The following is a 27,448-nucleotide window of genomic DNA, read 5'->3' on the forward strand; positions in this document are numbered from 1 at the left end:
ACACCTCTTAAGGTGGACACAAGTTTGTTGGTTAGAGTGGGCCTTCAAGAGATGATCCCAAGTCCTGCGAGCGAAGCACACTTGCGTTTAGCTGCTAAAGCCTGTTTTAGCTTGGAGAACATTCGTTCACTCTCCTCCTAGTGATCCAGGACACAAGGGGCTCCCGGCTGCTCCGCCTGGGTTTCCAGCGGCTGCTGCTTCCCACAGGCTGCTCGGCTCGGAGCTGGGGTTTGTTTGTGTCTGTAGATCTTCCGCGTGCTGCTTATCCCCTCCTCCCACTCCGCTGCTTTCCCTGGGGTGACGGGGCAGTGCGCAGTTTACAGCTCCTAATTGACTGCTCTCCATGCATAATGCATTTCTTATTTTAATGAATCACCAGCTGCTTTGATGCGTTTTTTTTTTTTTTTCCATTATTTTTCCTTCCTCCCATTGAAATTTCCTCGGTGGAAAGGAAGGAGGGAAAACAACCCTCACGTATGGCCTAGGTGCTGATCTCCCTTATCTTTTTCTGCCAGTCGTTGCCTTTTATGTGGCGCGTTGCCCTCCTCGGGCGCAGTGCAGGAGGAGGCCGATCAGCCTCTCGCTCTGCTCTACGTGATGGCTTTGAAGCAGGAGGAGCAGCCTGTGCTTCACGTCCCCGGGGACGGGCTGCGGAGGAGGAGTGTGGTCGGGATGAGCAAGGCAGAACCAGCACCAGCACCATCCCTCTGCAGAGGGGACATCCTGCTCGGGGGCTCGGGCTCAATCCTTCCAGCTCCGTGTCCTTCCAGCCCTGCTGGGCTCAGGGAACTCTGCTCCCATTCCAGGTTTAGGTATAAATGGGTATTTTCCATGCCACGGGCACCTGGTTTAGCTGGCAGGCCTAGATGAGCATCTCGGGTAGGGCATGAAGGGGGCAAAGCCACTGCCAAAGGCACAGAAACGGTGACGCTGGGCGGGTGAATGGAGAATGCAACCCTCATTGCATCCTCAGCAATTCCAAATCCTCAGGAGATTCCAAATTAGGGGAATGCCGGGAAGAGCGAGGCCCTCACTGCCTGCCAGGCTCCCTGTGCTTTGTTCTGAGCTGATACTTTGGGAAAGTCAGAGAGAACCCGGTTCAGCTGGTCACTTTGTTGGGGGGTCACTAGGCTCTGATCTGCTTCATTCTCTGCTCCCTTCTTGTCTTTCTGCTTCTGCGATCTGACTTCTTCCATGGATTATCTCCAGCCATCCACTTGGTCAGTGCTCCAGAGAGCCAAACAAATGCCCGCAGGGAGGCAGGGGGACCTTAGTGGCCCGGCACCGTGTGCCTGGCAGCTCTCTGCTGCAGTCCATGCACTGTCTGACCACGAGCAGGCCTCTGCTTTGCTCACCATGGAGCCTTCCTCCCCACCATCCTCTTGACTTGCCTGGAGAAGATCTGCCCTGGTGGCAGGAGGCTGAAGGCATGAGGTGAGGCACGTGCCAGCACTGCAGCCTGGGAGGAAGGCACGAAATCCCTTTCTAGTGTTTCTGGCTAGTTCAGCCTGTTCTTGGCCAGCAGGAGCTACTGGCACTGCTAAGATCACAGAGCTGCTTTGGGAGCAGGTCCCTTCCCTGCTTGCCTGTCTGTGATGCTCTCTGCAGGGTTTCTGCCAGCTTCAGCCCCTGTAGATCACATTTAGGGTCGGCTTTTACTGCTGGGGGCCTCGTCCTGCCCTGGTGCTGTAGAGAAGAGGCTGCTCTGTTGTGTTTTGAACGTGGCTCCAACGTGTTTTGGACTTGGTACGGACTGTGAAAGGGAGAGGACAAAGCGGGATTGCTGGGGCAGAACTGGAGCCTTGGGAAGCTGGGGCCTGAGCTCAGACACAGGCAGCCTGCACAGCTTGAGCCTAGCGCCTACTGCTCCCGCAGGCCCCGGGCACATGTTGGCAACAGAGCCCTCAAAAACCATCTCGGCTGCTTCACACGCTGTCTCTCAGCTGGAGTCAGAGAGCTCCTGGCGACAAGAGCTTTGAGAAAAAAGAAAGGCCATTGAAAAACGCCGCGCAGCCCGTTCAGCTCCCCGGGCAGAGCAGCCCGGCATTGTGCAGCGCTGCTCTTGCAACACACACGCATGAGGAATCATTTCCTTCCTACGCGCAGCAGGGAGCTAAGGCAGCTCCTCCTCGCTGACACACGCCAATACCCATCTCCTGCCTGTCCCCTCCTCCCCTGCCACCCCCACGTGCCGCAGGCCTCCGCTGTCACCACTCGGAATTCAATTCAGAATTCCGAGGGTTCAATTCAGAAACCTGCTCGTCCAGACACCCGGATAGATTCAAAGGGGACCCTTTGCGGAGCCGGGCGTCCGGGCGAGCAGGTTTCTGAATTCCCCTCGCAACATCCCTCGGAGAAGCCGCTCTCCTGCGGCGCTTCCTGCGGATAAATCCCGTGACAGCCGCGGGATTCATCGCGTGCAGGCAGCAGAGAGGCAGTGTGGGCTGGGGAGCGTGCAGGTAGTCGTGAGGCTGGCAGCAGCGGAGGCAGGCGGGGGAGGACAGCTCTAGGCAATCCAGAGGAGATGTCCTGGATACAGAGGTGCACAGCGAGGGCTCTTTTGTGTGGGTGGAGGGGAGACGAGGCGGGTGTGGAGGTGAAGGGAAAGCGGGGCTTGCAAGGGGGAGGCCGCAGTCTCGCACTGCAGCCGTGCAGGAGCTTCGCGGCAGTGCCCATGGGTGGGATGTCTCCCCAGCTTCTGCAGCAGGGAGACCTTCCCAACGAGCTCATTAGTGAGAACAAAGGAAGGATGACAGCTCTGGGTGTCTTAATGTTCCCCTGTGAGCTGCTGACCCAGTCCCTTCTATCCTTTACTTCTGTAAGAGCGTTTCCAGGCCCTGGGGCCTCTGCAGGGCCTCTCTGCTTGCAGGATACCCCAGGGACCCGGCGCCGGGTCACGCCGCCTGCGCCCGGGTGGGCAGGGGACGGAGCCCTGAGCAGCTGCGCGGCAGAGCTGGGCCCGGAGCTCTGCACCCCGGGACGGTGCGCGGAGGCGCCGGGGTGTTCGCACGGCCCCAGAGCTGAGCTCATCCGCAGCCTCAGCCGTAGGCAACAGCTCTGCCCACCTGAGATGGGGGCGGCTTGCTGAGAAAATCTCTTGCCTTGCTTCCTTATTTCTCCCAAATGAAATTCTTTGCAGCTGTGCAGAGCGCTTTGCTGCTGCCACGACACCTCCTCCCTTTTATTATTGAATTTCCCAGCTTGGCTGCTTGTGGGTGGCTCCTACCTGGCGTGGTTGCTGGCAGGAGCGGGAAGGCCCCACGCAGGTGCAGCAGCAGCAGAGACCCTCGTGCAGGCAGGAGGCCTCTCCAAAGCCACCAGGGAGAAGCCAGGAGGATCCCACCCACCTAAAAATAACCATTAACTTATATACATATATACGGCCCTTCGGAGCCCAGCGCACAGGCTCCTGGCCCATGTCAGGAGCTTTAGGGTGCTGGTGGATGGAGCGCGGCAGCAGGAATTGGTGCTAAGGCTGGTCCCTTCCCTCGTCTTCCCAGCTGGGCAGGGTGTTGCTGGCAGGGGACAGTGCAAGCCGGCCGCTGTCACCAGCCACGCACAGTATGTGGGAAATGTCCCTCCCGGGAGCGGCATCTTCCGTGCTGGAATAGCGAGGAGGTGCTGAGGCCAGGAAAGGCACTAGCCGCCCACAACGCCGTCCTTTGGCAGCCCCGGAGCAGGGCAGTGCTGCTGGTTACGCGTATTTGTGGGAAACGAAGTTGCCCAGAGATGCAAACGGGTGGGAGGTTTCTGTTCCTGTGGCTGTGCTGGATCCTGCTGCCGGGACAGCTGGGCTCGACTGCCCGGCTCCTCAGGGCACGAGCTGTTCCCCTCCGTGCTGCGTTCCGGCCTCTTCCTCCCTTGGCTATGGAGCAGCCCCGAGGGAACCAGGAAAGAGGTGCTCTGCTCTCCAGCGTGCTGCTTGTTCAGGAGGCTGGAAAGCTCCCTATGCCTGGAAATAGGAAGAACAAAAAAGCATCAGGGCTGGGCAGCTCCTTTGCATCCTGTATTTCATATGAAATATAAAAGGGCTTTAAAGAGGCCTTTGGAAGTAGGGAGCCTATCCAGATGGTCCTGTTCCAACACAGGCTGATGAGGGACGACAGGTAAGTTTGCCAGACAAGGCACATTCTTTGAGTGTTGTCCCTTAAGGGCACTTGCCATAAGGAGGCTGCAGAGAGAGGGGTCTCCCTGGGTCTCCCCTGGGTGCTGCTGAGGAGGAGACCTGGGCGGAGGAGCCACCACTGCTGCTGGGCCGGCCGTGCGCTCCATCCTGCAGCCCCACCAGGGATCCGAGGGGAAGAGCCTGGGAAAAGCGGCGTTTGCTGCTCCCTGCTGGCGTGCAGGGAGAGGAGGCTGCTCCTGGCCTCAAGGCAAACCAAGCTCCTGCTCGGGTCCAGGTGGGGAGAGGAGAGGCCGCAGTCGGGCTGCAGGTGGGTGCTGGGTGCCTTGGCAGCACGGCAGGGGCAGAGCTGGCACCGCTGCACAGAGCTGCCTCCTGCAGGAGGCCCCTTGGATCGCGGCGAGGCTGAGGGAGGCTGCGGGCCTCGTCCTGCGCTAACGAAAATACCTTCTGTGCTTCCTCCCCAGCACCGGCAGCTCCTGAAGGACAGCTTCATGGTGGAGCTGGTGGAGGGGGCTCGCAAGCTGCGGCACGTCTTTCTCTTCACTGATCTCTTCCTGTGTGCCAAGCTCAAGAAGCAGATTGGAGGGTGAGGTTTCTCTCCCGCCCCAGCTTCAGCAGAGCCCCGGGGTCAGGCAGCAATGACAGTTCAAGGGTAATGGCTTGAGGAACTGCAGCCACACGTAGTCAGAAAGGACACGTTCAGCGAGGCAGCACCGCCAGTCATGCGAGACCTTGGCTGCATTCTGATCCCATAGGAGGGATTTATTTTTTTAATTTTCCTTTTTCCTTTTCCTAAGAACCTTCCTAAGAAAAAGATACACTTCAGCCCTTCATATTCTGGAAAAAAAAGCCATTCATGTTTCCTACTCCTTTTCCATTTCATTACTGAGTTACTGATTTTGGCCTTGCAGCTACAGCCTTGCAGTAAAAAGGAGCAGGTGCAACAAAGAGCCTCTGCTTCCCGTCTGCTCCAGGGTACCCCTGTGCAAACAGCTTCATTGGCACTTGTCAAAAGTGACAACGAGCAGACTTGGGTTTGAGATGGAGAGGGAAGATAGCACCTGAAATGGTAAAAAGGGACAGCCAGTTATGCTCGTGAAGGCACTGGGGAGCAGCAATCAGCTGCAGTTACTGTCCCTCCTCCCTGGTTGGATTGCCCCGGGGTTTATGCACTGCCTTGTCTGTCCCCTCTGGCCCTAGCAGCTCAGGCAGGTGACACGAGGGTTTAGACCCACAGCCCAAGAGTTGGACCAAAGCAGATTGTAAAAGGGATTTGTGATGGCTTAGGATGGGAAGAACCAGCTCACAAAGCAACCTGCTTTCTTGTGTGCTCTACTGGCGATTGGCCCTTCTAGACTTTCTTGCTGGAAAGCAGCCCTTTACCAGACTTTCTTTTTCTTTCACATAGGAGTCAGTGAGGTTGTTCCCTTATCTATGTATTATGAACTGTAACAAGGAAGGACTTATGGGAGCGGGGAGTGAGCATCCTGAGTTCACTCCCCACGAAAGGGGAGTGAGTAAAGCTATAGTGTATATAAAAGTATAAAGCATATTATAAAGGTATGTGGAAATACCCTTTGCCTTTCAGGAAAAGCCAGCAGTACGACTGCAAATGGTACATCCCGCTCACTGACCTTAGCTTCCAGATGGTGGATGAGTGTGAGGCAGTGCCCAATATCCCGCTGGTACCGGATGAGGAGCTGGATGCCATGAAGATCAAGATATCCCAGATCAAGAATGACATCCAACGAGAAAAGGTAGGATGAGCTGAGCACTCTGTGCCAAGGGCACAACAGACTCAGCTCAGGAGTGTCTTTACTGAGATGTACTGGTGGAAGCAGCCTTCCCAGAACTGTGTACGGTGGCAAATCCTGCTAAGACTGACTCTTCAGCAGACACTTGTGGGGCAGCTGTGGAACAAGTGGCATAAAGAGCAAGTCAGTGCTTGCTCTATCTGCAGTACAACCAGCAGATGTATGGAGAACATCAAATACCCTGGACAGTCTAACATGGATGTAGTGTCCCTGGCCTGGGCTTCTCCTTACTTGCCAGACACGTTTTTTCAAGGCTGTTAAACTCCAGTTTTCTCCAAAACAGAAACAAGAGTTTAAAAACTGAAACCTGCAGGTAATAGAGCAGGATATGAGTAACACTGCGTGCACCACGAAAGGTTTATCCCCCGCAATTCCAAAGAAAATGCGTCTTACTCTCTGTCCTGGCTGGCTCCCAGAGAGGGTTTCTTGGATAAGAAAGTTTTCGGAGGAATCTTAAGCCACGGAAGCTTTTTACTTAAAGGCTACAGGTGCCTGAGGTACAAACTTCATGCATCAATACCAGGCAATGTCTGTGGCTTGGCTTTGGGTCTAGTCTTGTCCAAGGGAGGCCTTGCATTTAGGTGACCTCTGCTGAAATGATGTTGGCAGGTGGTGGTTGGGAGAGGGCTCTGTCCCCAGAGCTGCCTCTCCCTCCCGCTGCGGGTGTGTGCAGAGCATCCTGTGGCATTTCAGTGGCATGGAAATGGGCCCAGCGCAGGCCATGGATGTGCTCTGCGTCAGGCTGTACCTGGGGCAGCCAGAATGGGGCGCAGAGCCAGCCCAGATGTGGCCTGGGCTGCAAAGCTGCGTGTCCCTGAGCAGCTCGGAGCCCTGGCTCCTGCTGACAGCGCTTCTGCTGCCTGCAGCCACGGCCTGATTCAGACAGGGAAGAGACTTTCAGTGCCAAAGCCTGGCTATGCTGGGGCAGCTGTTGGAGAATGACCTGTGCCCTCTCTCTCCCTTTCTCTCCTTCTCCCCAGAGGGCCAATAAGGGCAGCAAGGTCATTGAGAGGTTGAAAAAGAAGCTCTCGGAGCAGGAATCGCTCCTGCTGCTGATGTCTCCCAACATGGCTTTCCGGGTGCACAATCGCAACGGCAAGGTGAGCGGCTCCCCGGCTGCCACGGAGCTCGTGTGTACGCCAGGAATCACCCCATGGCAGGTTGTGTTTGTAAATGCTGTTGCACAGTGAGACCTTAGGTGTCTGTTTTGTCCCTTAGTGTCTGGCGTTAAAGCAGCAGTCACCAAACCTTTGCCTTCACTGAAGGCTGTGGTGGCGTCTTTGATTCATTTGCATGGGACATTGGCATTTAAAAATAAGGCTAAAAATGATTTCCCCTACTTCAGCACCTGCTGTGCTTGCAGCTGCTCTGGCAGAGCAATGGAAAGTGCTTCCATCACCAGAGAGAAGGTCCTGCAGCAGCTCTAGCCTCACCTTCAAGTTGGAGGCTCTGTTCATTGCTCCAGGGTGCACACAGCAGCATCCAGGGCTGCTGAATGGGGGTCAGGAATCCCCTGTAGCTTCGTGGAAGCTCAGCATGCCGCCTCTGGGGACACTGGGGCTGCTCCTGGTGGCCTTTACACACAAAGGGCCTGTTGGGAGGCAGTGCAAATGCCCCCGCTCCCCTGCTCACACCAGCATGAGGCCTGTGGTGAAGCCTGTTGGGTTTCCTGGTGCAGCTGGAGTGAGGAGAGGGCCGCGCGGAGCTGCTGCCGCTGGGAGCCCTGCTGCGTGTGCAGGACGAGGGCTCTGGCTGCAGGAGCGCGGCCGCTGCACCGTGCTGGGAAGGGCAAACCTGGCCCCCCTCATAGCCTCTTTCCTTCCCTTTTCCTGCCTAGAGTTACACATTCCTCATTTCATCGGACTACGAAAGGGCAGAGTGGAGGGAGAACATCCGGGAACAGCAGAAGAAGTGTGAGTGTCCCCCAGCTGGGCCGTGGTGTGAATGCTGCTCTGCTGCTTTGGAGAGCTGCGTTCCAGAGGGGTGGTGTGGGGGGTGATGTGTGGGGCAGAGTTGCCTAAAGAAGGTGCAGCAACGAGAAAGTGGGATGTGCAGCAACATCCGTTGAACAACATGGGTGTCCTTTGTCTGTCTTCATCTGGGTCTGTCTGTCTGAAGACTTCTGCTTGCAACAGCAGGCAGGGCAGCGAGGGGCTGCCCAGCGTGGGCTCGGTGAGTGTGCGGAAGGATCATTGACTGAAATCCGTGTACTTGGCTGCAGCCTCAAGAAACATTTACTTTTTAGAACAGGTCTATTTTTGACTTTGCAAGAAAATAAGAGTCCCTTTAGTTCCGTGCATTGCCCTGAGATTTTTACAGCAGAGGGTAACTAAATATGCCCTACACAGAGGTGGGCTGCAGCAGTAGCACAGCCATAAGCACCATGGTGCTGTCACAGGGAGCTGCTCTGCATGGTATAACCAGAGCGAGGGGCATCCAGTCTATGCTTTGAATTTTAACTCGTCCTTTAACCCCCCTTGGCAGGTTTTAAAAGCTTCTCGCTCACCTCAGTGGAGCTCCAGATGCTGACAAACTCCTGCGTGAAGCTGCAGACAGTCCACAACATTCCCCTCACTATCAACAAGGAAGGTGAGACCGTGGCTTGTGCCTTCATGTAGTGCAGCTGGAGAGTAAACCTGCCTCTGTGCATTCCCCCCAGAGCTGCCCTTGCTGTTCCTTTTTGCTACAGGCTTCAGCTTGATGACAGGTGACAAACTGGTACCTCCTGTAAGACAAAAGTTGAGAGCACAAACACTCATCTGCAGGTTAGCTACAGGAGATGATAGCGTACAAAGAGAGAGCAGCAGACACAAGGGCAATTAGTGATCTCCGTTTGCAACAACAATAAAAATACAAGCTCCAGACTGCATGGCTACATCTCTGCTAGAAAAATAAACATCCGTGGACCATCCTCCAGGACCTGTTCCATGACTGTTGAACAGCCTTTACACACAGGGCTGTTGTCATCTCCTGCCAGGGAGCCGAGGACCTGGGGAGCCCTGGCCTGGGGCAACTCCTGAAGTTCACCTGGGAACCCTTTGGAAGAGGCCCAGTTGGCAAGAGTCAGAACTGCCTCTCAGACCATCGCAGTTAACTCCAGTGCCTAAATTACTATTTAACTGGCTAGTATAGACTTAGCTTCTCTATTTCACTTGTTCACATTTGAATTTCTCCCATGCTGTCTTGTTGGCCCTGAAAGTGGTTTTGTAAAACCCCCAAATTCCAGACAGTTTTACAGATGGAACAGACCGTTTAACCAGGAAGAGTTCTCCTCCCTATTACAAAATTGGCTGAATAATGTGTGCCTGCCATGCATTTTAAGGAAACCTTACCCCAGACTCACAAAACTATGAAATACCCATTTCATCACTTTCTTTCTCTCTCTTGGCCTCTCCATGAACTTCAACAAAATTTCTCTTTTGTGCAGATGATGAATCGCCGGGTCTCTATGGGTTCCTCAACGTCATCGTCCATTCTGCCACGGGATTCAAGCAGAGCTCGAGTGAGTCCCAGTTCTGTAGCACAGCGGTGGTTCCTAAGGGTTGGCTGAGGCCATTCAGCTGGGGGTGGATTGATGTAGAACTGCAGCATCTGGGATGGTGGTGAAAACAAGAGGTGGTTTGGGAACGTAGGAGTGAAAAGGGAGGCACTGGTGAAAATTTAGGGGTTTGCAAAACTGATAATAACTCTTAGAAGCATCAGGATCAAGTGTGCATCATTTTCTCTAGGCCTAACTTTTCTGTGGAGTTTTGATTGTTTCGGTTTTTAAGCCATGCTTGCTAATGACCTTGAAATCCAAGGTACGAGTCAAGCCTTATCCTCTGTTTTTCATACAGTAAAAGGATGAGAAACAGTCTCTGACATCAGATTTGATGGTGTCTGTTGTAGGAAGCAAAAAGTGTAAAAAATCAGGGCAAAGATGTGACAGAAAGGTCAAAAGAGGTAAAAAGCAGAGAATTTCTGCAGAAGTGCACAACTTGTGCTCAGGGTGGATGGATTACCCCAGCATACCCCAGACTGGATACACCAGCACTGGCTACCAGCATGCACCAGAATTTGCCTGCAGGGGAAGGGCTTGTCCATGCTGAAGTTGTTTCCACTGCTCCACTGGTACTTTGGCTTCCTAAAGACAACTCTGTTGTTCAAAATACACTGTATGATAAGCAGGGTTTGCACTGGACTGTTACTTGTGTTAATGCACTGAAGATATAGATGAAGAAACCCTTTAAGGGTGTAGATTTTTGCAGCTGGAACAAAGTCTTAGTGTCTGTTTTTTCTCTCTCAGACTTGTACTGCACGTTAGAGGTGGATTCTTTTGGGTATTTCGTGAACAAAGCTAAAACTAGAGTCTACAGGGACACCACAGAGCCCAACTGGAATGAGGTAGGTTGGGTTGTTCTCCATGCGCCTTGCTCCGTGTGCCAGACAGCAGTGCAGGCAGAGGAGAGAACAGTTTGTCTGCAGCGTGCGCTGGGCGCTCAGGACTTGTGCTGCAGCCTCCCAAAAATCTTATTTGTGACATAGTCCTGACATCTCACCTAGCCCTTAGTCCTTGCAAAAGATTTTCTCTTAGGTTATCTGTAATTAATCAACATTTCAGCAAAAGAAGAGCTTTGTGCTGTCAGTATCTCATCATTTAAAGAGATATTTTTATTTTTTATTTTTATTTTTTAAAAGGTATCAGTGACAATATTTTGTAAATTTACTGGGCGGGGGGGCATTAGTTATAGACATTCTGCCTGTTTACAGCCAACTTGTAAACTTGCTAGGGAGTAAAATTGGATACAGGGAATGTGCTGAGTTCATTTCTTCCAATGATGCTTCACTGAAATTCAGTGACATGTGTCTCAGGAATCAACTATCTTTCTTGTCTCGGATATATCCACATTATATCTATACAAAATACAATTTCAGCTTATTTATAGAGCAACTCCATTAGGCAGGAGGTTTTGGTCAGTCTGTGAGCCTTCCCTTATGATAAGCTTTAAGGAGACTCTATAGGTGACGAAGAAGCAGTACCCAGCTGTGATGTACTCACTGCTGTTTGCTTCCTGGTGCCCTGCAGGAGTTTGAGATTGAGCTGGAAGGCTCCCAGACTCTGCGGATTCTGTGCTACGAGAAGTGCTACAACAAAACCAAGCTCACCAAAGAGGATGGGGAAAGCACGGACCGCATAATGGGGAAAGGCCAGATCCAGGTAGGACAACTGTTTAGCTCATTCCTCCTCCCCTCACTGCAAAACACAAGAGGACTTTTGAATGCTGGGTTGTCTTGTGATGTTGTGCTCTGCCTTCTGAAAGTCTCAACACAGGGTTTTTTTTCTCCAGACAGTGAGGAAGACAGTATGGGTGATTCATAGCTGGGAAGTCAGCAGCCTTTTCCCTCCTCCCTCATCCCCTATTTTACTACCCTTGTGGAATAGATGCTTTCTCAAAAGAAACCGTATTTTGATCTCCAGTTTGCCCCTTACTCTTCTGGAAGTGCTGATGTTATTTAGTAACTGCGCAGTCCCCAGGACCTGGGCACTGCTGAGTATCCTCCATCTGTGGCACAGTGAAGGGTAAGAAAAGGGAAGCAATGAAGATAGCAGCCCTGCCATAAATCCTTGCTACCTTGGTACACGCTGACAGCTGATTGAAGTGCTGGCAAAGCCTTGGAGGGTGACGGGCTTATTGTCCCGCATCCAGAGTTTAGTGGCCATGACAACAGGCTGTCTGAGGAAGACAATTGGCTTCCCTGAACTTCCCACACCGAGAATCAGCAGGGGACACCGCGGCCGTGAGGTGAATTTGTGATGCAGTGGGGGAGCTGATGAAATGACTGAAAGCGGATGCTGCTTTCAGGGAGCTGCAATGGGATAAAGAGCCAAAGCTCCTGACAGGATCCCCTGGTGCAGGATGACCTGGAGAGCACGTGGTCCCCGTCCTTCTCCAGGCTGCTGCACCATCCATGTGTCCTGCTGGGGAGTTAAATGATGGTTCTGAGGACACATTTTCCAAGTGGAACTGGGTGTTGTTCAAAGCTGATGCACAGTCCAGAAATGTATTATTTTTTCACTTTCTGAAAAAATACTGTCAGTTCTTCCTCATTACATTTGGCTCTTACCACTCCTTGAACAGCTTCCCCCAGTGTCTGGGTGAAACAGAGCTGGACCAGCTCTGGTCAAGGATGGCTTGCAGGATCCTATCTCACCTTTACTAGAGAAGGGCTTGTTGTCTAAATGAACCAGTCCCTTCCTCTCCCACCTTGTCCTGAGGTTGCCATGCTGTCTGTAGGGAAATTTTTGTCCCAAGACCTGGTAGATAATTGAGAGAAAATGCACGTGCAGATAAATAAAGGTGCTGGTACCGTGTGTCTCCTGTGGACCCAGGCCACCCAGAGACCTCTCAGAGCGTGGTCTGTCGGAGGCCTTCCAGCTCTCTCTGGTTTCCATCCCATAAGACAGTTTCTTAGCATTGCTCAGGAACTGTAAAGAGAAGTCATAACACACACTGGTAAGACTTGGGATTGATAAACATTATTAAAGGATTATTATTATTATTTTAAAGGAAACCATCAATTTTTTTCTCTATTAAGAAATAACAATAATATAGCAAGAAAATCAAATCAGAATCCGTAGCTGAAGGTTAGTTGTAGTAATGCTGTCAGCATCTTTTGCTATCATTTGTTTTGTATTCATTTTCTTTTGGGATTTTCACAGGTACTTTTACATTAAGCTTTGTTTACTTTAGGTTTGTCTATAAGTAGGGTTTTGTTTGTTGTCATTTTTGTTGTCATTGTCCCCATTCAGCTGAGGTCTGCCCCGTGTAAAGGTCTGTCAAATTGGCTGAGATTTTTTTTCCAAAATTCCCTTACGTGGAAAACGGTGGGAACATCAAGAGTCATGTCTACATCCTAGTGCTGATAAACACAGGGAAATTTCGGTGTTGGCCAAAGCACAGCGTATTGTTAAGCCGTGTATTATTATTGTAAATCTGCAACTTCCCACTCCTGGGATTTCTGACTCACCGAATTCTCTGCACTGCAGATGAAAACAATGCATCCAGGAGCTTGGGACTGTGTCTGCTGTGACATGTTTATTAAATCTCTCCATTACTTTATGGCACTGGTGGAAGAAAGACTGGAAATTGGTCCGTGTGTTCAGAGGCTTCCAGGAATGGGCACTAATTTTAATAGCTCCCATTGCTCATATTTTCTCTTCCTATGGAATATTTTATTTACCTGGTTTTATAGCCACATACGAGAGCTTCATTGCTTGTCACGCTGAGAGTTCTCTCCCCGAAGAATAAAACCATGAGGTTTAATAAGGGAGTGCCTCTTGTAAATGTAGAAGGGAAGTCCTCATCAGATCTTTTGGGAATGGCAGCACTGGCCGTGCAGCCCTTCAGCGAACTTGTTTGCATGGGTTGGGGTTTCTGTTTTATCTTAGACTTTGAGAGATGCATGGAAAAGGTGCCAGGAACTAGGAATATCTGGTATTTTGGGGAGAGGAGGACAGAGATGTTTTATTAGAGTGGAGAACCTGAGGCTTAGTTTTCAGCTCCTCTTATTTTGAACTTTTTTGTTTGTTTTTCTGGTTGTTACCTTGCAACCCATCTTTGGCACCTGGGAGGCCAGTCCTTTTATCCTTGGAATTTTCTCATCGGAGGGCAAGCCAGTCCCCACGTTTCGAGTGTAGGAGCCTTTTCTTTGGTCTTGAGACGCTGCACCCAAGTGGGCCCAGATGTCAGCAAAAGCGACCTCAGTTTTGGGAGCAGACAGCACGAGCAAACCAAGTCTTTACCCCACCATCCATCTCCTCCAGTTGGTGCTGCCTGGAACCTCTGCCTCCTCCATGGTCCTTCTGCTGCGTGATGAGCTCAGACAAAACATTTCCTTCTCTCCAGCAGTGCTGGAAAATCAGAGAGGATGTGACCTGAGAAGGCTCCTTTCCAAGCAGCTCCTCTGTTGCCATGCGAAGCATCGCTCTTATCTGCCTAATTATCTGGGCTGTCTCTTAGCCCTGCACATGGCTATTTCAGACATCTAGATTGTTTTCCATGTAAAACAGATTGCCACATGCCGTCCCTCCCAAGTGTCAACCCAGAAAGCCTTTTACCCGCTCAGGTTCATTTAAGCAGCTTGCTCATGCAGAACAGTACCCCAGCAATGAAAGAAGGCTGGAAATGAGGAAGGCAACGGGTCGTGTCTAAAGGGTGATGGCAGCAAAGATTAACATGTCAGCGGGAAGCTTTGGGAAGAGCAGCGTTACGGCCGGCCTGGGAGCTCCCAGCAGCAGCGAGACTCCGAGGACATCTATGTCACATCACTTACAATTAAAAATTGCTGGAGTGTGAAGCTGCCGTGGAGATTTAATAAAGGGAGGAAGCAATGCGAATAAATAACGTAAAACCCACTACCCTTAAGGCTGCCTCGCTCCCAGGCATTTCACTTCCGCTGGTGCTTATTGGTTTTGCTCCTAGGATGCGTGTTCTTTGCTTTCCGGGAGCCTCGGCACTCGCCGCGGTGCTTCCCGGCAGCAGAGCCCAGGCTCCCTTCTCCTCGGCCTCCTGCTTCTCGCTCATCCTTTCCAGCATCCAAAGTTTGCACTTCCTGGGTGTCTTCCCGACTCTTCCCACCACCCTGAGGGCCAGGGCGCTCTGCTCAGCCGTCCCCAGCTTGTGGATGAGCATGTGGGAAGGGGCATTCTGAGAGTTTCCCAAGTCTGTTCCTGTTTGGATGGTCCTGGGAGCACCACACAATTTTTCAGGGTTTCAATGGTCACAGGCCAGGTCATTTTGCCATCCAGCCCAAGCAGCAGTTGGAAGGGGATGTTGAGAGGTACGTGAATCTTGCACCACGTGAGCACTGAGGCTCACTCGGAGCTGCCTCCTTTCCGCAGCTCTCAGCAGACTTCATTCTTCTGTTCCCTTTTCCAGGTCACCAATCCCCAAACGGGGCCAAAAGACGGTGTGACCCCCTTGTCCCAGGCCCCCTTGGCTGCAGCATCACGCTCACTTGCACTCTGTGCCCTTGCTTTGCAACCCACGTGTTCCTGCTGCCCGTCCGCTGCCGCCAGCTCCGCAGGGCCAGGCACCTGCAGCGCCCAGGGCTGGAAACCGGCTCCGAATCCCCGCGACAGTCACAGCTTCCCCTCCACTGTTATTTCCTGCTGTGACTTATCAGACTGCTAGACCCGACCTTCCTGTCTCGCGCCGCGCGACGAGATTCCTAAGTAGTCAACGTCTGCTCTTTCATGTCCTTACCTCATTTCACTTTGTTCCTTACAAAGCTCCTTGAGTTGTTATTTTTGGGGGCACTGGTGCTTGTTTTGCTCTGTTTGGTCTGTTGGCACCAGTGCTTTGTGCAGGGTTGGCTCGGGGCAGCCGGTCCTGCTCCCCTTGCTTTTCCTCCCCATGTGTCCCTGCAGTCAGACCTGCTCCCTGTGTGATCGAGTTGTCAGCTTGGGTATTTCTAGCATCTCTTCCCTTGCTTTCATGTTCACCGTGGTAGGAGCTCACTAGACATAACCTAGAACCTGGGGGTAACTGGGAATACCTGTTAAATTAGGTAACGCTGGCACCTTCCTTTAGCATTTCTGCAAATATTCAACCCCCTTTTCTCCCTTTAGGTTTAAGTATTGTGTTTCTGCTACAGATAATCCTCTTTAGGGACTCCAGGCTAAAGCAAATGGAAAACTGCCCCCGAGCTGGAGGGTCAGTTGTAACTGTGAGCATCAGCAGGGCTGTTTTGGCAGCGTGACTGGGAGGCAACTTTTCAGGCAGCTGGAGGTCAAGTTTTCCAGCATCCTGAGCACGGTTCCTCCTTGTAGGAAACCAGACACTTCAGAAACGGTTTCCTCTGTATTCTGGGAAAGGAATGCAGTTGTTGAAAGAAACTGAACTTCCAGCACGGAAATCCAGGGGAGAACAGCCCAAATTGTGGCCACCTCGCAGAGACCTTGGCCAGCCTCGCAGGCGGGGGCGGATCTCTTCCGCCAGCGTTATAAGCAGGTCCCCCTGGCAAAGAGGCTGCTGTTTGGGTTTGCTGGAGCCCCGAAGCGAAGCCCTCCTGCGCCTCGGGCCTTGTGCAGCCCCAAGATGTGGGAGCTGCTGGTTACTGACTATTCCTTACACGGGGTCTTCAGGAATTTCTGCCACAATTGCACCTCCAGGAGCCGCTCGGACTCGGCGGGGAAGGATGGATGCGCTGGCGGCGTCCCGCTCTGGGCCCACGTGCGCAGCAGGGTGCGCAGAGATAAGGTCGGCCCCGCGTCAGCTCGTCCAGCTTCTTTGGGTCTCTGCAGCGGGCGCGAGGGCGCAGCTGGTGTCCTCTCTGGGGAGCAGGGAGGGACAGGCTCCTCTCCAGCTGGCAGCAGCCCCGGGCTCTTTCAGGGGGCTGAAAGGGGCTCTGATGTGATTGCATGTGGTAGTCCCGGGGATGTAGTGCCCTGGGCAGCAAGTGCAGCAGGGACTCGTGAGAGCGGGCACCGCTCTGCGGGGTTGGAAGGGCAGCATCTGCGGCAGGGCTGCCTCATGCTCGAGCCTTGTGGTCTGCTCCCAGCCTGGCTGCGTCTCGGTGCTGGAGAACAGGTTGTACAAAGCTGGCTCAGGCACCACCAAAATCTGCTTCCTTTGCTCCATTTCTGCTTGCTGACAGAATTCCCATGCAGGGAATTCTTCTCTTTCCTTTCCCAGGGCACCTGGAGCTGGGGAGCAGCCTGCAGCAGCTTCATGTTTTGGGGCTCTCCCAGGCACTGGGGATGCTGCTTTGAGCACTAGACTAGGCTGTTCCCCAACCCTCCTGCTGTCCCCTCAGATGAGATCAAGTGAAGCTGAAAATGGGAACTCAGGCTGCGGCTTTTATCTGTCTGCTTTGAGTTATTTCAGGGCTTGCATTTGTTTAACTTTTTTTGCTTGTGAAAATGAGCTACGAGACGGCTTCCCAAACGGAAATGAAGCACTCGTGAATGCACAGACAGGGTGTATGTGTGTGCACACAGAGACGCAGGAGCGCCTCAATTCTTGATCTTGTTTTTCCTGAACTTGGAAAATAAATATTCAAAAGCTTCTCTGAAGCAACAAGTTAGGGAACAGACGAGATCCTCCCTGAGCTGGGTTTGGGAGCCTGCAGCTTTCTTGCAGTGGCTGTTTGTGAGACAAGGAGCAGCAGAGTCTTTCCTCTATCTCCCATGAGAGCTATTTTAGAAACGTTGCCTTTCTTTTTCTCACTCCCAGCCCTGGGACATGGGGTGGCTTTTGCTGTTTGTTAACGTGCCTGTTGTGCTACGGCCATTGAGAGCAAAAGGTGGGGTTACCAGCTCTCAAACATTGCTTTTGCACGCTGAGGTTTCCTCCATATTCCACATTTGTTGCTGGATTTTCCAAGGTGGGTATGAGGTAGGAGCAGCCTGGCTCAGAGAAGGGTGCAATATCAGAGTGTCCTGCTCCTGCAGACTTGCAAATCCTCGGGAAATGTGTTTTCCTATGGAAGTGAAATAAGCTGTTGAAAATGGCAATGCTCTGCTTGCCTCAAAGCCTCCCCAGGCTACTTGTTTTCCTCTGAAGTCTGTTTCCAGCTCATGGGAAACTCTCCTGTTTTTCAGCTGGACCCGCAGGCATTACAGGACAAAGACTGGCAGCGCACGGTCATCTCAATGAACGGAGTAAGTGCAGAAAACAGCGCTGCTTTGACTCCTCCTAGGGGGTTTAATTCTTTGCTCTTCATTGCAGTATAAGAAAAGAGAAGAAAATACAGTTTGAAATGTAACAGCCCGTTTCTTTTTTTTCCAGGTTGAAGTGAAGCTGTCGGTGAAGTTTACCAGCCGGGAATTCAGCCTGAAAAGGATGCCATCCCGCAAGCAGACAGGGGTCTTTGGCGTCAAGATTGCTATCGTCACCAAGTGAGCTCCTGGGTCACATTTCTCCCTACTGCTCTTTTAAAAAACATAGTTGGCCAGTGGGTCGCACCTGTCCTTGCCCCACAAGGGATGTGCCAGGACACTCTCCTCCTTCCCTCGGCCAGCGGGGCAGGTGGCTGCTGCTGCAGAAGGCAGAGGCTTTGCTTTCTCCCAGCTTCATTCCTTGCACGGAAAGCCACAGCACACGCACAGATTGCAATGCAGGGTGTTTACTTCCAGCACCCTGAACTCTTCTGAGTGCTGGAAATGCCCTTTTCCTCTTCTTGCCCTTTACTCCACAGTTAGCTGACTTGGTCACAAATTTCCAGAGCCACCGACCAGCGGTATTTCCTTTCCATAATCGGAAATGTTCAAGTTCTTTGGATCTTGCAGTATTATTTTAACCCCCTGATCTTTTGTTATGAAATGTTTGCCAGAAGAAACCTGTTTGTTCTGGTCAATAGTTTGGGAAATGCGATATTTCCTCCCTATGGAATTGCATTAATTTGATAGCAACAGAGTTGCTAGGTATCCAAGGATTGTTTGGGAATCCTCTGGTTACCTGCCCAGCGTTGCAAACACTGGGAATGCCAGGACTCAGCTAAAAGCCCCAGCACACAAGGCAGCTGCAGAACACCCAAGCCTGAGATACTGAAAACCCTCTCCAATATTAAAAGGAGCTTCCCAGCTCTCTTGCCTGTCTGCTCTGCCCTTCCCTCACTCCATCCTTCAGGAGAGCTCTACACAGCAAAACCATGGCTTCATTTTAGCCAGCCTGGCTGGGCTGACAGGCATTGGTGGTGAGGTCCATACTCAACTCTTGCTTCTGGCTTTCCCAAGGAGAGAGAGATCAAAGGTGCCCTACATCGTGCGCCAGTGCGTGGAGGAGATAGAGCGGCGGGGCATGGAGGAGGTGGGCATCTACCGCGTCTCCGGCGTCGCCACCGACATCCAGGCCCTGAAAGCTGCCTTTGATGTCAGTAAGTATTCGTGTCCGACGGCCCTTGGCACTAGGAGAGCCTGTGTGAGCACCCTGTCAGGCAGCAGGGCCACTTTTAATCCTAACGGCCCCAAGAAGTAGTAGGAGGTAGAGATTTTGGAGGAAGGAGAATTATTGCAGCCCTGGCTGTACTTTTTATTGGTCCTCTTCAGCTGCTGCTCTAACTTGAGACACACAACAGGGTAGATACTTCTACTGATCTGCTACTGTGCTCAGAGCTCCTGCATTCTTTTCATAATTCCATGACTCATTTGGCATGAGAAATTCATAAAATTAGATAATTTTGACCAACCTTGGTGAAGCCTTCTTTGATCCTGGGTAGGAAAGGGTTTCATAGTGGAGCCAAGGTGAAAGGAAAGGCATTTGTGCCCCAAAAGGCATCCAAGATCAGTCACATGAACCACTTCTAAATCAGTGAGGTACTAAAGGTGAAACTCTGTCCTATTTTCAGCCTCCACACAATGGTTTAGGCACCACTCAAGCCTCATTTGAGCCATTTTTGATATAAGTGGTCACCAGGCCTGTGCCAAATGGCTGAACTCATCCACCCTGCATTTTTATTTTATTTTGTGTGAAATTCCCTCCTTATTGTGTTTTTTTTTTTTAATAACACCTTTTTTCACTTGCAATAAATTATGTTTTTGCACTAGTCTTCATGAAACCACAGATGGCTCTGCTGGCTGGTCTCTGTTTTGGGTAAGAATGGTTGGTTGTGGTGTCTTTACGGTAGCAAAACTGGAACATGAGCCCTGAATTGGCTAACCAGATATTTTAACTACACACGGTGGGGAGTTAGACAGTCTGAGTCTCTTACTCTAAGCTGGAGAGGTAGGAAATTGGAATGACCACTGTGGTCATTAACAGAAAGTTAAAATGCATATAAATAAAGTCATTTAGGGCTTGTTCAGATCAGGCACAGGTTGCTGGCGCAGCATAATGCACCCTGGATGGTGCTAAATTCCCTCTTGCTGATCTGAATCATTTCCGTGGCACTCCTCAGTTGTCAGAACTGCTTGTTCAATCTGTAGCAATGTAAACAGGAAGACTCTTTGCTCCTTGGTCAAAGAGGAAGGAGAAATAGAGAGAGTCACAGCAAGAAAAAAGAATGAGTGCGCAAAGGGCAGCAGCTTCTTTACCTGCAACTCCTCTTCTCTTTCAGATAACAAAGATGTGTCAGTGATGATGAGTGAGATGGACGTTAATGCCATTGCAGGCACATTAAAACTCTACTTCCGAGAACTGCCCGAACCTCTCTTCACAGATGAATTGTACCCCAACTTTGCTGAGGGAATTGGTAGGTATTAGCAAAAATAACCTTTGAGAATATGGGCCTTTTAAAAAAGCAAACAAAAAATAGTCTTTCATAGGAGCCTGCTTTTAAAACTATGTAAAAGCCATATATATAATGTTGGACTGAAGCCTAGAAATGCTGGAAGGGAAGCGAGAGGCAGCTCAGAAACAAGATGTAAAGTTGTCTCTTGCTTGATTTGAGCAATTGCTGTGCTTTTAGAAGCTGAAAATACCTTTTTTATTTTTCCCTGAGATGAAGTTAAAAATAGAACAACAGCCTGTTTGTGGAGGCTGTGTATATTATTTGCCCTATTTAATCTTCTGGAGAGGTCTACTTTGTAGGGGATAGAGCTTCTCATATCTTGATGCAGGCCACAAAGCACTTAAACTGCTTAAGGGAAAAGAAATCTCTACACATCTGTGAAATAAAGGGAAAAAAAGTCTGTGAGGCATTGATGTGCAACTCTGACCTTGCAACCTGTGATCTAATTGCTGTCCATTAAGGAGCATCCACATCTGTTGGTCTGGGAAATCCTGCTGCCAGTCAAGTTCTCCCTCGCTGCCTCTGGTGACGTTTTGTTAATGTTTTTTTGGTTCTCTGTCTCGCAGCACTTTCAGACCCTGTCGCAAAGGAAAGCTGTATGTTGAATCTATTGTTATCGCTTCCAGAACCGAACCTTGTTACATTCCTTTTCCTTCTGGACCATTTAAAAAGGTAATATGTGAATCCTTTAGTGGGAAGGAGTGGCCTTTCCCTAAATATTGCACTAAATCAAGCAAATGAATGCTGGTCAGATAAGTCTTGTCCCATACTCCTGGTTAGAGGCTAAATCCTGGATTCCATTCCCATGAAACCAAAAAGGATGAGAACTGGAGGAAGGGGTACCAAAAAGTCTCAGCTTTTCTAGTACAAATGCAAATTCCTGCAGAAATCCTTCTGCAAACTGTATCTGCATTGGAATAAATTGATCTGCAGAAAATGATTAGGAAAGGTTTTAATATAAATATTAAAGATTTGGTAGCATTTAAGGACTCTTGAGCCCTGTCTGAAAAAGATGTCTGCTCTTGGTCATCTTTCTTAATGTGTGCCTTGGTTATTCATTTATAAAATCAGGTAGGAAGCATTCCTTTAATCTGGGGCCTCGTTCATCTGTGGGGACAAGAAGCAGCAGCCCCTCTCCCAAGTTTAAACTCTGTCTATAGAGGGCCTAGCGACTGTAGCTGTTACAGTCATAGCTGTTATTGATATTCTTGATATTGATATATACAATAAATTGACAACATATATGAGATACTGGTTGATTGAATGTCTGTATGTAAAGCTTTTTACCAAAGCAGCAAATACAGCTTCTTCCTCACAGACCCTTCCAAGCTCAGGTAAAGATCCTCCTTGACCAGTGTTTCTTTCTGCAGGGTGGCCGAGAGGGAAAGCATTAACAAGATGTCCCTGCATAACCTTGCAACTGTCTTTGGACCGACGCTGCTCAGACCTTCCGAGAAGGACAGTAAAATCCCTGCCAACCCCACCCAGCCTATCACAATGACCGACAGTTGGTCACTAGAAGTCATGTCCCAGGTAAGATCCTACACGTGCCCATATCATGGGTGGTGCCCATTTCTTTGGCCACTGCTGCCTTCTGAGGGTGGTACGCAGAGCTTCAGTGGGGAGGCTGTGTTAGCTGCCAGGCTGTTTCATACTTTCTTGTTTCAATAATAGCAAAAAGGAAATCGGGCTTTCTCCCACTGAGGTGGAACGCCACCAGCATTGTCCTATCGTGGAGGCTGAGAAGAGTTATCTATAAAGCACTACAAGTTTTAATATTCATGTTTTATTACACACTGTATTTAGAAAAATAAGTAACTGCAAGAAGGTCTTACAGAGAGGGATTTAAACACATCTGCCAACTCCCTAATAACCAGGATGAGAATGAGTTAACAGGGCTTTATTATTACATCTTCCTTGTTGTTTTTCTTTGCAGGTTCAAGTCCTTCTGTACTTCTTGCAGCTAGAGACTATCCCTACCCCCGATAGCAAGAGGCAAAGCATCCTCTTCTCCACAGAAGTATAGGTACCTGTGACACCGACGGGACTCGAGAAACTGCTCTTGGCACGAAGGGCCACCCTTGAGGAGAGAGGGCCGCTGTTTCTTCAGACATTGCTGGCCTGGTCCCACCCTGGGGAAATACGGCCCTCAGTGCTTCTGCTGTTTGCAAACCAGAGACAAGCTGAAGAAAAAGGAGAAAAATCTCCCTACTTTTGATCGGTGGAATCGGAAAAAAAGCAGAGCTGGAGATGGAGCTGTGCAGGATCTCCACAAGAAGGCGCAACGGACACTTGAACAAATGCACCACAGAGCGTGGCGGTTGTTGGGAATGTGACTGAAGGTATTCCTCCTTTTATGGATTTAATTTATCATAAAGAAACGTCAAGATTTCTACTGGACCACTTGATAGGATACCCTTTTTTGGGGTGAGGGGAGATAAAGGATATATCACAACTGTGTCTTTAATAACTGTTGTTTTTAAAGTACTGTTCTAGGTCACAAAACATAGTATTGCTTTGTCAAGAGGCGAGGAGAAGAGAAGGGTCTGGGATCTGAGATTCCCTCCTCAGAAATTCAAGTCTTGATTTGAACAGGGCTCTAAAGAACCGAAAGGAAGTTTTGTGTACAACTGCAAGTGTTGTTTTTTAAAATTTGTTTTGTTTTTCTGGTCTCACCCACCCCTTCCCTTGCAAATCTCTACAGACTCCGGGGAAGGAGATGCCCTGCTCTTGCCTCTCCTGCGCTTCTCCCAGTTTTTGGCATTAAGGGAGCCGGACCCAACCATATGACACTGTAAATACATACAGGAAATCAAAGAGTGGCAGGAAGGATTAGACTCAGTGCTTTATGATTCTGTTGCTGCTTGTGTATAAAAGCAGGGGCAACATTATCCAGAGAGTATTGCTAAATTCCTAATGTCCTGCCAAGCTTAATGAAAATTAATTTAGGAGGCTTTTATTCTCCCAGCTCTCCAAAGAAAAAACTGTTGGCATTCCAGAATAGTTGAAGCTTTTGAAGACACACACACACACATGGCTCTCTGTTTTTCTGCCTACTCACTCCAACCTTTTATCAGAATAGCTCTTTTGATACTTGAATTTTTGGAGGCTTTGTACATTGCTTCTCTGAGTCTTTTTCTGATAGATACAAATACTTTGATAAGATGTGTCAGAATGTACTTTATGGACAATCTAGGAAGTAGCATGCATGTGTATTCTCCAGAAATTCCAACCGTGTTTTAATTAAGAGCAGTGAAGAAAATTCTATGAAACTCCAGACAGCAGTACAAAAGCTCTAGCCAAATAACCAAATTCACGTTTTCCTGCCTAGCACGGTTAAAGCCACTGGGGTTACCTGGGCGTAAAGGGCAGCAGTAATGTTTGCCTGTGGAACTGAAAACATCATCTAATTGCTGGTGCCCAGAGCAGAGGAAACTCTTCTGGTCAAGAAGCAGTTGTGCCAAAAGTCTTTGGGGCTGTGGGGATGTTCCCATTTCATAAATGACTCCATCCCCCTGCGCTTCCTACCCAGCTATGCAGCATCCATAGAGCAGCAATCATCCACCACCATCCTAGCGAGAAGAAAAGAGCAGCTTGAAGACGTGGGAAGGAATCCGAGTGGGGAAGAGGAGGGAGGGACCGATTTTAAAAGCAGTAATTGGCGCAGTTTGGTTGTCAAGATCACTTGAGGGGAAATAACCACAAAGGAAGCAAACCCTAGTGTGCTCTTTAGCCAAATTTCTCATTTTCTGCTGAGGGGTCTGCAACCTATGTGTTAAAAAGAAAAAAGGTATCTTTCAAACAAACAGAGAGAAAAAAAATAAAGGAAATTATTTTGTAATCAATGTAATTCTGACTGCTGCATTATATTAGAAATTATTGTACTGTGAAGTTGCAAATTCAAAGAGAAACAACTATAAATTTCAACTTTGTGAGTATATCAACATTTTGCATGCTTTGTAAGGATTCTTATAGGAATTTATTATTGCTTAGTATCCTTCCCTCCTTAGGTCTGGGAGAAAACCTCTTTGTAATGTAATGTACCACTAGAAATTCCTTCTCTCTTATATGTATTTCCACTACATTCCAGCATTTGAACCCATAAAACAGAAAAAAAATTGTTTATATTAGGAGGTGCTTGTTGTGGGGTGGGAGGGAACAAAGGCAAAGAAACTTGAAGGCTTGAAATTTTGATTTTTTTTTTTTTTTTGCCTTTTTGGAGGTAAAAAATAGTCACAATCCTGAAAACCATTGACTCAAAAGTCATGCGGAGCAGTAAACCACACTCCCTCGTTTTGTTTTTATGTTATTTTGCTCATTTTAAGGAGCAGCTCTGCAGTTGTCCTTTTGCTCTCGCTTCCCACCTACCCGCTCCGAGTCATTGTCTGATGCATTTGCAGCAGTGGCACTGCTGGGGACTGCGTTTAAAAGGGAAAATACCAAACTACCCCATGTACTGAGGTGGTAGCCTTTTTCTTCTGGTGTTTAGAAGCTGTGGCTGCTCTTTGCAGTGTTGAAACTGGAAAGCAATACCTTAATGACTGTGCCAATTTCCTTTTGCCCAACCTTTTTTTTTATTTTTATTTATATAGGAAGTTAATTTTAATATTAAATTACTGATCTATATTATGTAACCATGAAAAAAAAAAAAGAAAGCTTTTGCTTTGGTTACTGTTACAGGTTTTTGCTTGTAGTTTTTCATTACAATGCTCGGTTCTAATGTAACATTATCTAACATGCAGGCATGTGGATCAGGGAAAGAAAAGTTAATTTAACGTAACCCATTAATTATTTCTGTTAAGTATGAATATGTTTTCCCCAAAGCTGGTAATTTTGGGCTGGAAAAAAAATAGCACATCTTACTGCTGATGATGAGATCATGGAATGATTTGAATGAGAATTGATTTCTTGGATTTCATTTAGTTTTTCGATTAAGTTTTCTCAAATGGACTTATATTTTCAGAAATTAAGAAATTCCAAAAGACTTGTGTATTCTTTGCCCAGGGTTGTTGTGTCTTTTTTTATATATATTTTTACTTTGTTTTAATAAGCCTTATCATATTTAAACAAAAGGGACTTGCAAAACTTGGCTTTAGAGAAAGGCCTTCTGATTTGTACTCTTGATATTCCTGTCAGTTATGTGAGAAAACCTAGCTCTTCCAAAAGGTACAATAAAAGCAACCTAAGAGCAAACTAATAAAAAATGCCATTTAAAATAAATTGTGATGTGCACTGGGAGTTTATACTCTTAGTTTTCAGTGTAATGGAGAAACCTTTCTAAAAATGTAGCTTTCAGCTGCAGGAAATCTGAAATATGAAAAAATAGAACATGACTTTTTCAGGTGATCACAGGATAGTCTGTTATCTCCAGCTTAAGGAGAGCAGTAAGTATCATTTTCCTGGCAACTTAGGGACTATTTTAAAATTCTCATGGATTTTTTTTTTCTCACTGATTTTTTTTTTCTTTATATCAGTGAATATTAAATAAAGCAAACTATGGGACATTTTTTTTCAAAGATGGACAAGAAATAACGGCTCCTGGATACTTTCAGCTTTGTGTTTGTTTGTGCTTTGTATGGGAAGGGAGTGTTGGAAACCGAACTGAAACCCATCCATTACAATGCTGCTGGTGTTTATTCTTGCACAACGTTAGAAGTTGAGGTAGTAGCTAAAGCTAATTCAGGCTCTATTGAATACGCTGCTATTTTGTAATGCATCGGCCAAGGGCAAAATACAGCAGTGCATCGACTGCTCCTGCCTGCCTCAATTCTGACCTTCAGTTGCTAAGCTAAGTTCCAGGCAATCAGGATGCACCGTATGAAGCAAAATTGCAACTTTTTGGTTGGCCACTAGGTGGTGGAACCGTAGATGTTTATGGGAGATGCAGTATTTTTGCCATTTATTCATTTTTACCTGTTGCAAAGATCTGTTTTACAGTTGTTTATGTTAATTTTCTGTGACTTTATTTAAACAAGTGTACTGTTCTGTAAAGCATAAATGGAACTCCAAATCTGTTCCTCACCTCTGTAACACTGGAAGGCATCACAACGTGATCACTTCTCTTGCTGTGCCATTCTTTGAAGTATGTATAAAATGTAAATCGACCAGCTTTGTGGCTTTTAACAATGCTTAAAATTTGATGGAGAAAAAACAGTGCTCTCTGATTCCTCACTGGTTAATCCTGCCTTTGTTTCACTGCCTACTCATCGGCTGAGATGACATTACCAGATGTGGCATTCTTGCTATGGAAAATTTAGTAAGAAATTGGAAATACTTTAACATAACCTGCTACACTTTCCCATTTTCTTTAATTCTAGAAGTCAAGGGCTTGTAATAATCGCAGATCAATACATTCTTTCTAAGCTTTAGGCATTGGATTCTGTTCTTTGAAGAAAAATATTTGAAAGGGCAGTTTCTTAGATAATATCAAATTACTCTTACCAAATTCCTAGTTTGGTTAAGTGAGTTATTTTTATGCCCTGTTAAATTTATAGTCCAGCTATCTTTCTTTGTAAAATTTAACATTCTTGTAGCACTGTTGTCTGAAATATAAGTCTGATACCATACACTTCCTTTAGCATGGGGTAGCATAGGGGAGCCTTAGTGTTAGCATTAGGAATTCTCCATTCTAGTCTAGAATGAATTAAATGTTCAGATTTAGTGTACCAGATTTATTCAATTAAGTATATTGATTGCCTTTAAAATCAATGGAAATGCTAAAGGAAACACATTTAATAACTATTCCTTAGAAAGATTTTAGGGGAGAAAAAATTACACAAATGGGGGGGGGGGGGGAAAGCATAGTTCAGATCATAATTCAGATCATCCCGTCTGGACTTCCAGGAGTTCTTCCACTTCCCAAAAGGCAGCTTATGCTCTGGATAACTGAGCTAAGAATGCATCACCAGTAAATAAACATTAATATAGGAACTTCAGGAATGCAGCTGATGAAGCCTCCCAGTTCTGATGTGCTGCAATCCCTCCTTTTTGCTCCCCCGAGTTTACAGTCCAGTGATAAGAAAGCCAAGCTCAGCACTTGCTGCTGCTTTTTTTTCAGTCGCTAGCTAGGGAGGAGCAGTAGGAGATCTGTATAGTACAGCAGCTGTATCAACACCACAAAAAAAAAAAAAAAAAGGGAAAAGCCAACACAATCAGAAAGGTAGGTTTGAGTTCATACTGAAAGAGGCAACGTCTGGGCTCTGAGGATAAAACATCCCAACACATTATAATGATGGAACAGCAGAAAGGACCAAGGATACCAGGACCAAAGCCACATTGAGTACAGATGTCGCGATTC

The 27,448-nt window shown here is 48.4% G+C and overlaps 1 protein-coding gene across 1 annotated transcript in view; it reads left to right on the top strand.

Moving 5' to 3' along the window:
• Positions 1 to 23,664, top strand: part of BCR (BCR, RhoGEF and GTPase activating protein) — a 67,854-nt gene extending 44,190 nt beyond the window's left edge. The window contains exons 9-23 of the mRNA XM_026037641.1: positions 4,591 to 4,712; positions 5,715 to 5,883; positions 6,921 to 7,040; positions 7,778 to 7,853; positions 8,425 to 8,529; positions 9,368 to 9,442; positions 10,226 to 10,323; positions 11,006 to 11,137; positions 17,525 to 17,584; positions 17,712 to 17,821; positions 18,659 to 18,798; positions 19,978 to 20,112; positions 20,718 to 20,823; positions 21,522 to 21,684; positions 22,088 to 23,664. Of these exons, the coding sequence (XP_025893426.1) occupies positions 4,591 to 4,712; positions 5,715 to 5,883; positions 6,921 to 7,040; positions 7,778 to 7,853; positions 8,425 to 8,529; positions 9,368 to 9,442; positions 10,226 to 10,323; positions 11,006 to 11,137; positions 17,525 to 17,584; positions 17,712 to 17,821; positions 18,659 to 18,798; positions 19,978 to 20,112; positions 20,718 to 20,823; positions 21,522 to 21,684; positions 22,088 to 22,177 (1,701 nt within the window). The 3' untranslated portion in view covers positions 22,178 to 23,664. The remainder of the gene's footprint in view (positions 1 to 4,590; positions 4,713 to 5,714; positions 5,884 to 6,920; positions 7,041 to 7,777; positions 7,854 to 8,424; positions 8,530 to 9,367; positions 9,443 to 10,225; positions 10,324 to 11,005; positions 11,138 to 17,524; positions 17,585 to 17,711; positions 17,822 to 18,658; positions 18,799 to 19,977; positions 20,113 to 20,717; positions 20,824 to 21,521; positions 21,685 to 22,087) is intronic.
• Positions 23,665 to 27,448: the final 3,784 nt, after the last annotated feature.

Source organism: Nothoprocta perdicaria, unplaced genomic scaffold (genome assembly GCF_003342845.1).
Source record: "Nothoprocta perdicaria isolate Ctin4 unplaced genomic scaffold, notPer1 scaffold_2, whole genome shotgun sequence".
Taxonomy (NCBI): Eukaryota; Metazoa; Chordata; class Aves; order Tinamiformes; family Tinamidae; genus Nothoprocta; species Nothoprocta perdicaria.